The sequence below is a fragment of the Portunus trituberculatus genome, chromosome 47, assembly GCF_017591435.1.
Source record: "Portunus trituberculatus isolate SZX2019 chromosome 47, ASM1759143v1, whole genome shotgun sequence".
Taxonomy (NCBI): Eukaryota; Metazoa; Arthropoda; class Malacostraca; order Decapoda; family Portunidae; genus Portunus; species Portunus trituberculatus.
In genome coordinates, this window is record NC_059301.1 from 29446289 (window position 1) to 29462956 (window position 16668).

General features: G+C 42.4%; 1 protein-coding gene across 1 annotated transcript; it reads left to right on the forward strand.

Annotated features, from left to right (window-relative positions):
- The first annotated feature begins 2356 nt into the window (after positions 1 to 2356).
- On the forward strand, positions 2357 to 3228 carry LOC123520863. Its single transcript, XM_045283509.1, has 2 exons — positions 2357 to 2501; positions 2827 to 3228. The coding sequence occupies exons 1-2, from the start codon at positions 2469 to 2471 to the stop codon at positions 3211 to 3213; spliced, it is 420 nt and encodes a 139-aa protein (XP_045139444.1). The 5' UTR covers positions 2357 to 2468; the 3' UTR covers positions 3214 to 3228.
- Positions 3229 to 16668: the final 13440 nt, after the last annotated feature.

The window sequence follows — 16668 nt, forward strand, 5'->3', positions numbered from 1 at the left end:
TATCATTATTATTTTATTTATCTATTTATTTATTTATTTAATATTATTATTTTACTACTACTACTACTACTATATTATCACCATCATCATCATCATCATATCATTATCATCATCACTACAATCACCATTATCGGCGGTGTAATAATTCAAAGAAGCATAGGTCACCAGCTCCAGCCCTGCAGGTCATTAACTTGGTGACCTCCAAAGACCCTTGGTAATGTCAACAAAATGGTCTAACCGTGCACAAATCTCAAGGTAAAAATGTGTCCCAGTACTGAAGGGGTTCATTAAGAGAGGTAGCTTAATGCCTCCTCGCTCCTGCCTAACTGCCTGACTGGCTAACAATCGCACCAGCTCCATCACCACTCTCGTTAATGGCCATAGTCTTCACTATCTTAATCCCCACGTAAGTTTGTGAAGCTGTATAAAATCACCCAGTAGTAAGCGTAGAGCAGGGATATCGTAATGTGTCACGGTACTGAAAGGGTTAGCTATCCATTCACTCGTGTGAGCCACCACTAGTTAGCCTCCTAATTCCTTCTCTACCTCCCTCCGTCTGTCATTCTTCCAACTTATTACATTTCCGTCTTTACAACTCAATTCAACTCAAGCTTCCTTAGAAAAGTGATCCGTTCATGATACGTTTTTACTCTCCATTTTTTTAATATTGATTCGTTGATTTGATTTGAGAGAGAGAGAGAGAGAGAGAGAGAGAGAGAGAGAGATATTATTATACTCATTTCCGTTAATGAGAGAGAGAGAGAGAGAGAGAGAGAGAGAGAGAGAGAGAGAGAGAGAGAGAGAATTATTATCTTTCATAATCAATTTTTCGTTAATGATACGTTTTTTTTTCTTTATTCGTTGATTTACAGGCAGGGTTCAGAGAGAGAGAGAGAGAGAGAGAGAGAGAGAGAGAGAGAGAGAGAGAGAGAGAGAGAGAGAGAGAGAGATATTATTATTATCATCTTATCATAATCATTTATTACGAAGGAAGCTTCAAACTGTTACAACATAATGATAAAAAAATCGTGTATAATTGTAAGTACTACACGGAAGGTGAGAATGCTTGATGAAACAAATTAATGCAATTGAGTGTGTGTAATGGTTGGTTTGGAAGGAGTTAAAGAGCGTGACTAGTTTATATCCAGGTGGTGGACCAGTGGTTAGGTTCACTGGCAGCGTTTCATATGCTCGTTTGCCCTCAAGTTGCTCTTTCCTTATTGGCAGGTTGGGGGGGGTGAGACAAGAACGAAGCAACGTCAGCAGTAGCTGGAACAGTATTAATCCAGACACCACGCTCGCTACATCTCTCCAGCCACCACGCCACCACCGACCCCTCGAGTGTACGCAGCCCAGTGTCCGTCTGTGTCTTGTCGTGGGCGTGACGTTCAGCAGCGGCAGGAACAGCAACGGGAAGCTTGATCTACGTGGGTCTTCGTGCGGGTGACGTGCCGCTGCTGTGAGGTTATCGGACCACACCCACAGCACAGCACAGCACAGCACAGAGGAAGGAGAGGTTAGTGGTTTTTATGTAAACGAATAGTGTAGGTATGAGGTGTTGGTGTGTGCGCGTTGACAGTGCAGTGGTGATAGGAAATTGTTAGTAACTTGAAGGTTGTTAGGAATGTTGACTGATAAAGGATAACTGGGTGTGTAGGATGCTGTCTATTGGAAGGTTAATTGTACGATGTCTGTCTGCGTCAATGTAGGATGTATGAGAATGGCTGGGAGGAATGAAGTGAGCGTGAATGGCTCGTGGCAAGAGGAGGCGGAGTGGGAACTAACTGAATGCAGTGTGATAAAATAGAAGACAGAAGGGATGGATGGTGTGGTGCGAGTGTTTGGCTGGGTTAGGGCACTGTGAAGACGTGTAACTGAGTAGAGAAGAGTGAAAGGCTGGCTGAGGCAGTGGTTGAGTTTTAGGACAGACAGACAGGGGGGAATAAATTGCGAGTGAGTTAGGGCACATTATGGATGGAAGTGAAGACGTGAAGGGAATGTGTGGTGTTGGTCATTTAGAGGTAATTAGTGAAAAAGATACTGCTGTTCATGTTTTTGTGATGGTATTGGTGGTGGTGGTGGTAAGAATACGTAGAATGAAGAGTGAAAGGCTGATTGAGGCAGTGAAGGAGTTTGCTTAGGGTAATCTTGCTTGTTAGCTGTAGGGATAATTAGTGAACAAGTAAACAAGGTACTGCTTTGTTCATGCTTATTCTTGTCCATTACAGGCGTTGACGATCCAAAGGCCTGACTCCACAGCGGTAATGAGCCTCGTCTACCTTGCACTTTGACGGACAACGCTCACTACCAACACTTCTAGAAGCCTCCGCCACCGCCGTAAGATTGCATGTCCTAACGACCGCCACCGCCACCGCCGCTGCCGCCGTTGAGGGAGACTGGCTGGATGAGTGGGTGATAGAGGCGAGGCAGGTGTGGTGAGGCGGAGGATTGGAGACGAGAACCTACAGATGACGGCAGACACGGAAGATTCCACTAACCAGGTAGATGAATGTGTGGCAAGATTGGTTGTGTGGGTGAGGATCGGGTGTGGGGGAAGTTTGAGGGGGTTTGACGTGGTGTGGTTTACTGAGACTGGCGTGGGAGATGTGAGAATGAAGGGATGGGAGTGTCAGGATGAAGGGCCAGGATGCTACGTCACACGGGAGACGCTGGGAGGAGAACGAGGGAGAAGGGTGTAACTGGAGTGTAAGTGGAATAACGATCGAGGAGGGCGAGTGAGAGGCTGACTGAGGCAGTGAAGTGTGTATTGTAGGACAGTGTGGCGTGGTACATATGGAGATAATCAGTTAATTTTCTCCATTACAGGAGTTGGTGATCCGAAGCCGTGACTGCAGCGATCCCGTGCGTCCTGCACCATCAAGGAAGGACACTCTGGCTTCGCACTGCGCCTACATTGACCGTTGCCGCCGCCGCTGCTACCGCTACTCGGAGGGGCACTGCCTCGCATTGGGCCTTCACTGCCGTCCCGCTAATACACGTGTCGCCGTCGCAGCTACTGGCACTGAGGGACTTCGCCTCGCAGCGGCCTGGCAAACACCTGCTACACCACCACCACTAACTCCACCACCGCAGTCCAGAGATTCAGCTTCGCATAGCAGACATCCTCCTATTCAACGCTTGCTGCCACTACCACCTCATTATGGTGGTGTCACTGTCTTGGATCTGTTGTCACTACTGAATAATAATGTGTAAAGAAATCTTTTTGTTTCGGTAAATTTCCTTTCCTGGGAATATTTGTGGGTTTTGTTAAATTTCCTTTCCTGGGAATATTTGTGGGTTGTGGGTGGTTTCAGTGAGTAGTCGCCTCAAGCTGGCTTGGATCCGTCTGACACACCAATATTGCCTCCATTGACCACCACCTACACTCGCTCTAAACGATCACACCCCAGAAATAAAACGCGCTAGATTTGAAGCTTTCTATTTATTATCATAAGCAATACAAAAAGTGGTTGTTAGGAAATGAAACTAAAGCGAAAAAGTTACATGACATCAATAACTTAATGTAAAAATGGTCCCAAAATACCATCTGGCTGAAAAATCTTCAAACGGTCTACATAAAATACAGCACTACTGGCCAAAAAAACACTAAAATGGTAAAAATCTAGAAAAAATGGCCGAAAAACGGGCCCTAAAAATCGTAAAAATGGCAAAAAAAGCCGAAAAACGGGCCCTAAAAATCGTACTAAGTCGAAAATACTCTAAAGAGTCTCCGGAGATAAGGTGGATGCATATTGGAGCTAAAATTAAATACAAGAGTCTCCCTACACTTTTATTCAATTTTTGACATTATTACACATTGCCTGCAAAAAAAACCCCACAAATATTTTCAACTGAATAAAACAATATATATACAAAGAATACAGAGAAAGTCTACACAAATTTTCAACTTAAAAATAAAAACTGAGTATAAAAAGTGAGCAAAATCCTATAAAAAAAGTCTAGACAATAAATAGACAAATTTTCAACTTAACAGTATAAAAAAAAAAATAGTCTACAATGATTTTCAACTTAATAAATATATAAATAATAAATATATAAAAGAATTTAAGTCTACAATAAATTTCAACTTAATATACAATAAAATAAATATTAACATCAATTTATAATATACAATAAATATTAACATGAATTTTCAACTTTGCAAAATTTTAAGAAATTTCAACTTCACAAATTATTTTTAAACAACTTTTCAAGTTAACAAATATTCAAAGATAAAAGAGAGAGAGAGAGAGAGAGAGAGAGAGAGAGAGAGAGAGAGAGAGAGAGAGAGAGAGAGAGAGAGAGAGAGAGAGAGAGAGAGAGAGAGAGAGAGAGAGAGAGAGAGAGAGAGAGAGAGAGAGAGAGAGAGAGAGAGAGAGAGAGAGAGAGAGAGAGAGAGAGAGAGAGAGAGAGAGAGAGAGAGAGAGAGAGAGAGAGAGAGAGAGAGAGAGAGAGAGAGAGAGAGAGAGAGAGAGAGAGAGAGAGAGAGAGAGAGAGAGAGAGAGAGAGAGAGAGAGAGAGAGAGAGAGAGAGAGAGAGAGAGAGAGAGAGAGAGAGAGAGAGAGAGAGAGAGAGAGAGAGAGAGAGAGAGAGAGAGAGAGAGAGAGAGAGAGAGAGAGAGAGAGAGAGAGAGAGAGAGAGAGAGAGCAATCAAAGTAAACAATCAAATAGTAATAATATACATGAAAACAACATTTTAAAACAACACACACATTAATCTTGTGCCCTCCATTGCTAATGTCATTAAAATGGTCTAATGGTACACAAATCTCAAGGTAAAATGTGTCCCAGTACTGAATTGATTAAAATAGTGAAGGCTGTGGCCATTAATCCTTTGACCACCATAGACCCTTGCTAATATCAATAAAATGGAGAGGTGTATGGAGATCACAAGATTAATGGCCACAGTCTTCACTATTTCAACCCTTCAGTACTGGGACACATTTTACCCTGAGATCTGTGTACCATTAAACCATTTTATTGATATTAGGAAAAGTTTATAGACATCAGAAGGTTAATGGTCACAGTCTTCACTATTTCAACCCCTTCAGTACTGGGACACATTTTACCCTGAGATCTGTGTACCATTAAACCATTTTATTGATATTAGGAAAAGTTTATAGACATCAGAAGGTTAATGGTCACAGTCTTCACTATTTTAACCCCTTCAGTACTGGGACACATTTTTACCTTGACATTTCTGTACCATTAGACCATTTTATTGACATTAGGAAAGGTCTACAGAGGTCAGAAGATTAACGGCCACATTCTTCATTATTTTAACCCCTTTAATACTGGGACATCTTGAGATTTTGTGTACCATTAGACCATTTTATTGACAGTAGGAAAGATCTATAGACGTCAGAAGACTAATGGCCACATTCTTCACTATTTTAACCCCTTCAACATTGAGACACATTTTTACCTTGAAATTTGTGTACAATTAGACATTTTATTGACATCAGGAAAGGTCTATAGAGGGCAGAAGAATAATGGCAAGTCTTCACTATTTTAACCCCTTCAGTACTGGGACATATTTCTACCTTGAGATCTGTGTACCATTAGACCATTTTATTGACACTTGGAAAGATCTATGGAAGGCAGAAGATTAATGGCCATAATCTTCACTATTTTTACCCCTTCAGTACTGGGACACATTTTTACCTTGAGATTTGTGTACCATTAGACCATTTTATTGACATTAGCAAGGGTCTATGGAGGTGACAAGATTAATAGCCACAGTCTTCACTATTTAACCCCTTCAGTACTGGGACACATTTTTACCTTGAGATTTGTGTACCATTAGATCTTTTCATTGCCAGAGAGAGAGAGAGAGAGAGAGAGAGAGAGAGAGAGAGAGAGAGAGAGAGAGAGAGAGAGAGAGAGAGAGAGAGAGAGAGAGAGAGAGAGAGAGAGAGAGAGAGAGAGAGAGAGAGAGAGAGAGAGAGAGAGAGAGAGAAAGAGAGTCATCTCTGAGAGAGAGAGAGAGAGAGAGAGAGAGAGAGAAGAGAGAGAGAGTTCTAAAGGCAGAATGACAAGATTTCTGTATTATTAAGTGGAGAAACAGTCTTGAAAACCCTGCCAGTCATCTGTGTGGCCTTGGAAAACAGTGGTGGTGAGAGAATAAGGGTATTTTATGGTTCCTGAGGCAGAGTGACATTTCTACAATATTAAGTGGAGAAACACTCATGAAAACCCTGCCAGTGATCTCTGTGGCCTTGGAAGGCGTGTTGTTGAGACACCAAAGTGTTTGTGAATACAGGCCTTTGTCTGACACACAAGCAGCAACAATGCACATTCTTCATTCCTCTGAGTTCAGTAAGTGAAGGAGTGAGTGAGTGCTGAGTGAATCTCTTAACAAGCACACTGCATCTTTGTCCAGAGAATCCAACACTTGCTTCACAAACTCATGTGGGGGATTGAAATAGTGAAGACTGTGCCCATTAATCTTGTCACCTCCATACACCCTTCTTAACCCCTTCAGTACTGGGACACATTTTACCTTGAGATTTGTGCACCATTAGACCATTTTATTGACATTATTGAAGGTCTATGAAGGTCACAAAATTAATGGCCACAGTCTTCACAATTTTCATCCCCACATGAGTTTGTGAAGCTGTACAAAATCACCAAATAGTCACCACAAGGAATATGGAAATGTGTCATGGTACTGAAGGGGTTAATGTCAAAAAAAGGGTATTACCATAGCCAAACTTTCTTCAAATGCCCTCAAAACATGCCAAATGGTCTTAAAATACCATAAAACATGCCAAATGGTCTTAAAATACCATAAAACATGCCAAATGGTCTTAAAATACCATAAAACATGCCAAATGGTCTTAAAATACCATAAAAACATGCCAAATGGTCTTAAAATACCATAAAAACATGCCAAATGGTCTTAAAATACCATAAAAACATGTCAAATGGTCTTAAAATACCATAAAAACATGTCAAATGGTCTTAAACATAAAAACATACCAAATAGTCTTAAAATACCATAAAACATGCCAAATGGTCTTAAAATACCATACAAACATGCCAAATGGTCTTAACATACCATAAAAACATGCCAAATGGTCTTAACATACCATAAAAACATGCCAAATGGTCTTAACATACCATAAAAACATGCCAAATGGTCTTAAAATACCATACAAACATGCCAAATGGTCTTAAAATACCATAAAAACATGTCAAATGGTCTTAAAATGTCCTTATAATTAAAAATGCCAAACTGCTAATCTATCCTAACTATTCTTCATGGCTCCAGGTGTTGTCTTGTACTCTGGGTGTTGCTGATGGCTGTAGGTGTTGTAGAAGGCTTGTGTTGTGTTGTCGCTTGTCTTGTCTTGGCTTGGTGGTGCAGTGTTCCAGCAGCAGTGTGTCTTGACTTTCCTGTAATGAGAGGTGCACTGTTTATATTGAGTCACCTTCACTATTTTGTAAACTGAACTGAACGCAACTCAAATGCCGTTAAAACATGTCAAACTTTTTTAACTGACCTCAAAACATGCAAAACTGTCTTAAAATCCTATCAAAACATATCAAACTGTCTTATAATTTCCTCAAAACCTGGCAAACTATCTTAAAATGCCCTCAAAACATACCAAACTGTCTTAAAATGTCCTCAAAACATGACAAACTGCCTTAAAATGGCTTCATAACATGCCAAATCTGTCTCAAATTAAAGATGTACTTACACATTAGTAGACCAATTCAGAAAAATGAGCTTTCACCTAATCTTTTCAATTAAATAGAAAAATTTTAGTTTATTCTAAATTTCTAGTGTATTGCTATGATCTTAAATAATTAATATGCAACAAATTATACACAATGCACATGATTACAAAACAGAATTGTTACTTTCTTAGTTATGGAAATTTTACATCCTTAGGTTAACACAAGTAACTCAAAAATTAAACTTGCATTAAAATCAATATACATATATAATTCAAGCTTCCACCTATTCCAGTATGATATCTTGGAAAAGGCTACCACTACCACTGTTAATTATAAATCAAATAAGAATATGCTGTTATTTACAATAATGCAAAATGCCTAACTATATATATATATATATATATATATATATATATATATATATATATATATATATATATATATATATATATATATAAATTGCACTCAAAATCTGCCAAACTGCCTTAATATGCCCTCAAAACCTGCCAAACTGTCTTAAAATGCCATCAAAACATGTCAAACTATCTTAAATTGGCCTCAAAACCTGCCAAACTGTCTAAAATTGCCCTCAAAATATACCAAACTGTCTTAATATGCCCTGAAAACCTGCCAAACTGTCTTCAATTCACTTCAAAACCTCTCAAATTGTCTTAATATACCCTGAAAACCAGCCAAACTGTTTTAAATTGCTCTCAAAACCTGCCAAAATGTATTAAAATGCCCTAAAAAAATGTCAAACTCTCAAAATGCCCTTAAAACATGCCAAACTATCTCAATATGGCCATAAAACATGTCAAACTGTTTTAAAATATCCTCAAACATGCCAAACTGTCTCAAAATATACTAAACTGTCTTAAACTGCCCACCAAACACATCAAACTGTCTCAAAATACCCTCAACACATGCCAAACTATCTAAAATGCCCTTAAAATATGCCAAACTGTTTAAATATACCCTCAAAACATGACAAACTGCCTCAAAATTCCCTCAAAACCTTAACTGCCCAACCTAACCTAATGTAACCTAACCACACCTCCCACACCTCACACCACACCACTGACCTGCATAAGGAAGAGAGCCGTGTGACCTCAGCGTTGAGTGGCCGAGGTACCTCCTCTCGGGTCACAGTGAAGTCACATTCCAGGAATCCTGTGGCAAAGGTCAGAGGTCACACAGGTCAGGTCACACTGGGATAGTAATAATAGTAATTGTATTAGCACAAGGAGGAGGAGGAGGAGGAGGAGGAGGAGGAGGAGGAGGAGGAGGAGGAGGAGGAGGAGGAGGAGGAGGATGTCAAATTGTGTTAAAATGTCCTCAAAACCTGACAAACTATCTTAACCCTTCTTGGCTTACGGTGATCGTACATGAATGATGATATTGTTCCGTCCAGAGAGACGGCGATCGTATCGGTAATCATGATTTTTCCCGCTTGACATTTGAAGATTGGCGCGGGGCTGTGTCATTATTTCTTGGCATTGCTCGATAATGAATTACTGGATCATATAGTGACTGAAACCAACTGATATTTCTGATATTTCAAAAATTACCCGTGAGTAGGGAACGGAAAATAAATTCATCCACCGTAAGCCAAGGGTTAAAATGTCCTCAAGAGAGAGAGAGAGAGAGAGAGAGAGAGAGAGAGAGAGAGAGAGAGAGAGAGAGAGAGAGAGAGAGAGACCTTAGTGTTTTAGTGTGTGGAGGCCATAAATTCAGAGTGTTATTGAAGCAGTGGGTCTTAAAATGTCATCAGAACCTGCCAAATTGTCTTAAAATGCCATCAAAACCTGTCAAACTTTCTTAAATTGCAGTTAAAATCTGCCAAACTCTCTTAATATGTCATGAAAACATGTCAAACTGTCTTAATATGCCCTTAGAACATGCCAAACTGTCTTAAAATGTGTTCAAAACATGCCAAACTATTTTACCATGGCCTCAAAACCAGCTAAACTGTCTCAAATTTCCTCAAAACATAACAAACTACCTTAATATGCCCTCCAAATCTGCCAAACTGTCTTCAATTTCCCTAAAAACCTCCAAAATTTTCTTAATATACCCTCAAAACATACCAAACTATCTCAATATGCCCTCCAAACTGTCTTAAAATGCCCTCAAAACATGTCAAACTGTCTCAAAATGCTTTCAAAACATGCCAAACTGTCTCAAAATGCTCTCAAAACATGCCAAACTGTTTAAAATACCCTCCAAACATGCCAAACTGCCTAAAATAGGCTTCAAAATCTTACCCAGGCTAACCCAACCTACCTAACCTGACCACACCTCCCACACCACACACCACACCACTGACCTGCATAAGGAAGGGAGCCGTGTGACCTCAGCGTTGAGTGGCCACCTCCTCTCGGGTCACAGTGAAGTCGCAGTCCAAGGAGTCCTGCGGCAAAGGTCAGAGGTCACTCTTAACCTAACCCATCTAAAGGGGTCTAAAGAGGGTGTTTTTAGCTTGTTGGTTTAAAGGGGTGTTTTTAGCTTGCTGGTCTAAAGGGGGGTTTTAGCTTGTTGGTCTAAAAGGAGTGTTTTCAGCTTGTTGGTCTGAAGGGGTTGTTTTTAGCTTGCTGGTCTAAAGGGTATGTTTATCTTGCTGGTCTAAAGGGTATGTTTATCTTGCTGGTCTAAAGGGTATGTTTAGCTTGCTGGTCTAAAGGATATGTTTATCTTGCTGGTCTAAAGGGTATGGTTATCTTGCTGGTCTAAAGGGTATGTTTATCTTGCTGGTCTAAAGGGTATGTTTATCTTGCTGGTCTAAAGGGTATGGTTATCTTGCTGGTCTAAAGGGTATGTTTAGCTTGTTGGTCTAAAGGGTATGTTTATCTTGCTGGTCTAAAGGGTATGTTTAGCTTGCTGGTCTAAAGGGTATGTTTATCTTGCTGGTCTAAAGGGGATGTTTATCTTGCTGGTCTAAAGGGGATGTTTATCTTGCTGGTCTAAAGGGGATGTTTATCTTGCTGGTCTAAAGGGTATGTTTATCTTGCTGGTCTAAAGGGGATGTTTATCTTGCTGGTCTAAAGGGGATGTTTAGCTTGCTGGTCTAAAGGGTATGTTTATCTTGCTGGTCTAAAGGGTATGTTTATCTTGCTGGTCTAAAGGGTATGGTTATCTTGCTGGTCTAAAGGGTATGTTTATCTTGCTGGTCTAAAGGGTATGGTTATCTTGCTGGTCTAAAGGGTATGTTTAGCTTGCTGGTCTAAAGGGTATGTTTATCTTGCTGGTCTAAAGGGTATGTTTATCTTGCTGGTCTAAAGGGTATGTTTATCTTGCTGGTCTAAAGGGTATGTTTATCTTGCTGGTCTAAAGGGTATGTTTATCTTGCTGGTCTAAAGGGTATGTTTATCTTGCTGGTCTAAAGGGGATGTTTATCTTGCTGGTCTAAAGGGGATGTTTATCTTGCTGGTCTAAAGGGGATGTTTATCTTGCTGGTCTAAAGGGTATGTTTATCTTGCTGGTCTAAAGGGTATGTTTATCTTGCTGGTCTAAAGGGTATGGTTATCTTGCTGGTCTAAAGGGTATGTTTATCTTGCTGGTCTAAAGGGTATGTTTATCTTGCTGGTCTAAAGGGTATGTTTAGCTTGCTGGTCTAAAGGGTATGTTTATCTTGCTGGTCTAAAGGGTATGTTTATCTTGCTGGTCTAAAGGGTATGTTTATCTTGCTGGTCTAAAGGGTATGGTTATCTTGCTGGTCTAAAGGGTATGTTTATCTTGCTGGTCTAAAGGGTATGTTTATCTTGCTGGTCTAAAGGGTATGTTTATCTTGCTGGTCTAAAGGGATGTTTATCTTGCTGGTCTAAAGGGGATGTTTATCTTGCTGGTCTAAAGGGTCTAAAGGGATGTTTATCTTGCTGGTCTAAAGGGGATGTTTATCTTGCTGGTCTAAAGGGGATGTTTATCTTGCTGGTCTAAAGGGTATGTTTATCTTGCTGGTCTAAAGGGGATGTTTATCTTGCTGGTCTAAAGGGGATGTTTATCTTGCTGGTCTAAAGGGTATGTTTATCTTGCTGGTCTAAAGGGGATGTTTATCTTGCTGGTCTAAAGGGGATGTTTATCTTGCTGGTCTAAAGGGTGTGGTTTAAAGGGTGTGGTTTAACTTGCTGGTCTAAAGGATGTAATATATATATATATATATATATATATATATATATATATATATATATATATATATATATATATATATATATATATATATATATATATATATATATATATATATATATATATATATGTGTGTGTGTGTGTGTGTGTGTGTGTGTGTGTGTGTGTGTGTGTGTGTGTTATCAGCACAGGTGTTGGTGTATAGGGTTTATGCTATTATTTAGCTGACTACTAAAAATTTTGAAATTAATAAAAAAATCTAAGTAAAATATATGGTTCAGGTAAAATAATGCAAAATATCATCATCATACGTTTATATTGTAAGACAAAAGAAAAAGATCTTCGATAAAAACAGAAATGATAGAACATTTCTGGGAAAAGAGATGAGCAGAGCGGCGCGGCGATGGCCTAGTTGTGCTGACGTCACATATGATCCCTCAGGCCTGTATACCAAGGCCGTGGTGGAGATATTTGGGTGTCTCCTTTCACGTGTAGCCCCTGTTCACCTAGCAGTGAGTAGGTACGGGATGTAAATCGAGGAGTTGTGACCTTGTCCCAGTGTGTAGTGTGTGCCTGGTCTCAGGCCTATCCCAAGATCGGAAATAATGAGCTCTGAGCTCGTTCCGTAGGGTTACGTCTGGCTGTCTCGTCAGAAACTGCAGCAGATCAAACCGTGAAAACACACACACGTGCGTACGTATACCCCCACACACGCACGCACACATATGTACACACACTTACATTCACACACACGCACACGCAGAAATATGTACATGTACACACACACACACACACACACACACACACACACACACACACACACACACACACACACACACACGGCGGTAGCTCAGTGGTTAGAGCGCTGGCTTCACAAGCCAGATGACCAGGTGATTCCCCGGCCGGGTGGAGATATTTGGTGTGTCTCCTTTCGTGTAGCCCTGTTCACCTAGCAGTGAGTAGGTACGGGATGTAAATCGAGGAGTTGTGACCTTGTCCCAGTGTGTAGTGTGTGCCTGGTCTCAGGCCTATCCCAAGATCGGAAATAATGAGCTCTGAGCTCGTTCCGTAGGGTTACGTCTGGCTGTCTCGTCAGAAACTGCAGCAGATCAAACCGTGAAACACACACACGTGCGTACGTATACCCCACGCACACACACGCAGACATATGTACACACACTTCACACACACACACACACACACACACACACACACACACACACACACACACACACACGGTACACACACACGGTGGTTCGCTGGCTTCACAAGCCAGATGACCGGTACGATTCCCCGGCCGGGTGGAGATATTTGGGTGTGTCTCCTTTCACGTGTAGCCCTGTTCACCTAGCAGTGAGTAGGTACGGGATGTAAATCGAGGAGTTGTGACCTTGTTGTCCCGGTGTGTGGTGTGTGCCTGGTCTCAGACCTATCCTATGATCGGAAATAATGAGCTCTGAGCTCGTTCCGTAGGGTAACGTCTGGCTGTCTCGTCAGTGACTGCACCAGATCAAACAGTGAACAGTGAATTACACACACACACACACACACACACACACACACACACACACACACACACACACACACACACACACATTGGGCAAGCCTCTTAACCCCTTCGCGCCGGATGTTAAAAAAGCCCGCCTGTATGATATACAGGTGGTAGTGCCGCACGCCCTAGCGCGGGAAACTCATGCAAGCTCGTCATACTTGTCATCTTTGTGTATTATGCTGCTATTTTTTAGTTACTATATCGCCTTCGAAGAGGAAAGTGGACGCTTCTCTCTTCGGAGAGAGAGAGAGAGAGAGAGAGAGAGAGAGAGAGAGAGAGAGAGAGAGAGAGAGAGAGAGAGAGAGAGAGAGACATTTGCTAATATTTTAGACACAAGCGGGACGCATGTAGCTTATTTTTCGAGAGGAAGAGGGTGAGGGAGGGAAGGGAGACGGAAACGAAGGGAGGAGAGAGAGAGAGAGAGAGAGAGAGAGAGAGAGAGATTAGAAAATTTGTTGTTTTTGTATTTGTGTGTGTGTGTGTGTGTGTGTGTGTAATTCACTGTTTGATCTGCTGCAGTCTCTGACGAGACAGCCAGACGTTACCCTACGGAACGAGCTCAGAGCTCATTATTTCCGATCTTGGGATAGGTCTGAGACCAGGCACACACCACACACCGGGACAACAAGGTCACAACTCCTCGATTTACATCCCGTACCTACTCACTGCTAGGTGAACAGGGGCTACACGTCAAAGGAGACACACCCAAATATCTCCACCCGGCCGGGGAATCGAATCCTGGTCCTCTGGCTTGTGAAGCCAGCGCTCTGTGTGTGTGTGTGTGTGTGTGTGTGTCACGAATGTTACAAGGCGGGACGCATGTAACTTATCTTAGAGAGAGAGAGAGAGAGAGAGAGAGAGAGAGAGAGAGAGAGAGAGAGAGATGGAAACAGTCTATGCCATTGGGGAATTTTAGACACAAGGCGGGACGCATGTAGCTTATCTTTAGTGATTGGTGGAGACAAGGATGGTGGGAGGAGCACTAGGATTTGAAGGACAGCATACGGCGTGTGTAGTTGGTATCCAACACATTATACAGGACAACTGAATTGAAGAAAGCTCAGAAAAGAAATATGACGCCTACGTAGGCGTCACCGTATTGAAGGGGTTAATGTGTAGCCCCTGTTCACCTAGCAGTAAATAGGTACGGGATGTAACTGGAGGAGTTGTGGCTTCGTTTTCCCGGTGTGGAGTGTGTTGTGGTCTCAGTCCTACCCGAAGATCGGTCTATGAGCTCTGACCTCGCTCCGTAATGGGGAAGACTGGCTGGGTGACCAGCACGCGACCGAGGTGAATTACACACAAATATATGCAAACACACACACACACACACACACACACACACACACACACACACACACACACACACACACACACACACACACACACAGATGCAGTTTTTGACCCGATTTTTATTTTGATGAGGCTTCGTTTCAGGGGTTTTTGGATTTTATTTTTGCTGGTCTTTTTGGTGGGGCTTTTTGGCAGGGATTTTTGTATCGGCTTTTTGGCGGGGTATTTTGACTGGGGATCCTGGCGAGGTTTTTTGGCAAGGCTTTTTGGCGTGACGTTTTGGCGGAGTTTTGTGGCGGGAATTTTACGCGATTTTTATTGACGGAGCATGTTGGAGGGTCAATTTGGCGGGGCTTCGTGGGTCTTTTCTTGGCGGGGCTTTGGCAGAGACATTTTAGCAGGACATTTTTGCAGGTCTTCATGGTGGGAAGATTTAGCTGCATTTTTTTGGCTGAATTTTGACTTTGATGAGGCTTCGTGGCAGGGATTTTTGTAGTTTGTTTTGGCTGGTGTTTTTCAAGGGACTTTTTGGAGGCGCATTTTGGTGGGACCTTTTGGCAGGACGTTTTGGCAGAGTTTTGTGATGGGACTTTTTCGTGTGTGTGTGTGTGTGTGTGTGTGTGTGTGTGTGTTTATGTGTTTATGGGACATTTGGACGGTCATTTTTGCAGGTGTTCATGGTGGGGTGTTTTAGTTAGATTTTTTTTGGCGGGATTTTTGCTTTGACGAGGCTTCCTGGCAGGGTTTGGAGTTTGTTTTAGTGGTCTTTTTGGAGGGACTTTTTGACAGGGCTTTTTTTGTCGCACGCACGCAGTAACACGCACAGATACACACACACACACACACACACACACACACACACACACACACACACACACACACACACACAACCCGGTATTGCCTGATAAAATGATGTGGTATTCGGTATTTACAAGAGAGTTTGATGAGGCAGTGCACGACTGTTGTGAAGGTGATGATGGTTAACCTCTTCAGTACCAGGACGTGTTTACATATTCATTCTGCTTACTAACTGGTGGTGTTTGACCACTAATCTTTTGACCTCATACACCCTTCCTCACGCAAACTAAATACTCAAATCTTTTCTAACCTAAAAAAGTGTGTCAGTATTCAGGGATTAACTGCCATGTAATGGCCCTGCCAAACTCACTACTACTGCTACTGCTACTGCTGCTACTGCTACTGCTGAAAGCAGTCTTTGTGCTGCATTGCTGCCTGCTGCTGCTGCTGCTGCTGCTGCTGCTGCTGCTGCTGCTGCTGCTGCTGCTGTTTTGCTGCTACTGGTACTGCTGCTGCTGTCTTGCTGCTGCTGGTTGACTGCTGCTGCACTGCTGCTGCTGCTACTGCTGCTGCTGCAGCTGCTGCTGCTGCTGCTGCTGCTGCTGCTGCTGCTGTTGCAGTCTGCTGCTGCTGCTGCTGCTGCTGCTGCTGTTGCTGCTGCTGCTGCTGCTGCAAGAGCAGTCTTGCTGCTGCTACTGCTGCTGCTGCTGAGAAGTGTGTACTGCTGCTGCTGCTGCTGCTGCTGCTGCAGAGACTGTCTGCTGCTGCTGCTGCTGCAGAACAGTCTTGCTGCTGCTGCTGCTGCTGCTGCTGCTGCTGCTGCTGCTGCTGCTGCTGCTGCTGCTGCTGCTGCAAAGACTGCTTTTGCTGCACCAGTCTTACAACTGCTGCTGCTGCTGCTGCTGCTACCTAATGAAAACAGTCTTTTGCTGCTGAGGCTGTCAGCTGCTGCTGCTGCTACAACACTGCTGCAAGGGAGCAGTCTGCTACTGCTGCTGCTGCTACTGCTGCTGCTGCAAAACAGTCTTCTGCTGCTGCTGCTAACAACTGCTTTTCTTTCTGCTGCTGCTGCTACTAATTGCTGCTGCTGCTGCTAACACACTACTGCTACTATACAAAACAACTGCTGCTACACTCTGCTACAACAAACATCTTCTACTGCTACTACTACTACTACTGCTACTACTACTGCAAACAATCTTCTGCTCGCTGCTACTACT

Coding starts and splice junctions, on each gene's coding strand:
- LOC123520863 (XM_045283509.1), top strand. CDS start 2,469: ATGACGGCAGACACGGAAGATTCCACTAACCAG. Junction 2,502..2,826: donor CGGAAGATTCCACTAACCAG/GTAGATGAATGT, acceptor TCTCCATTACAG/GAGTTGGTGATCCGAAGCCG.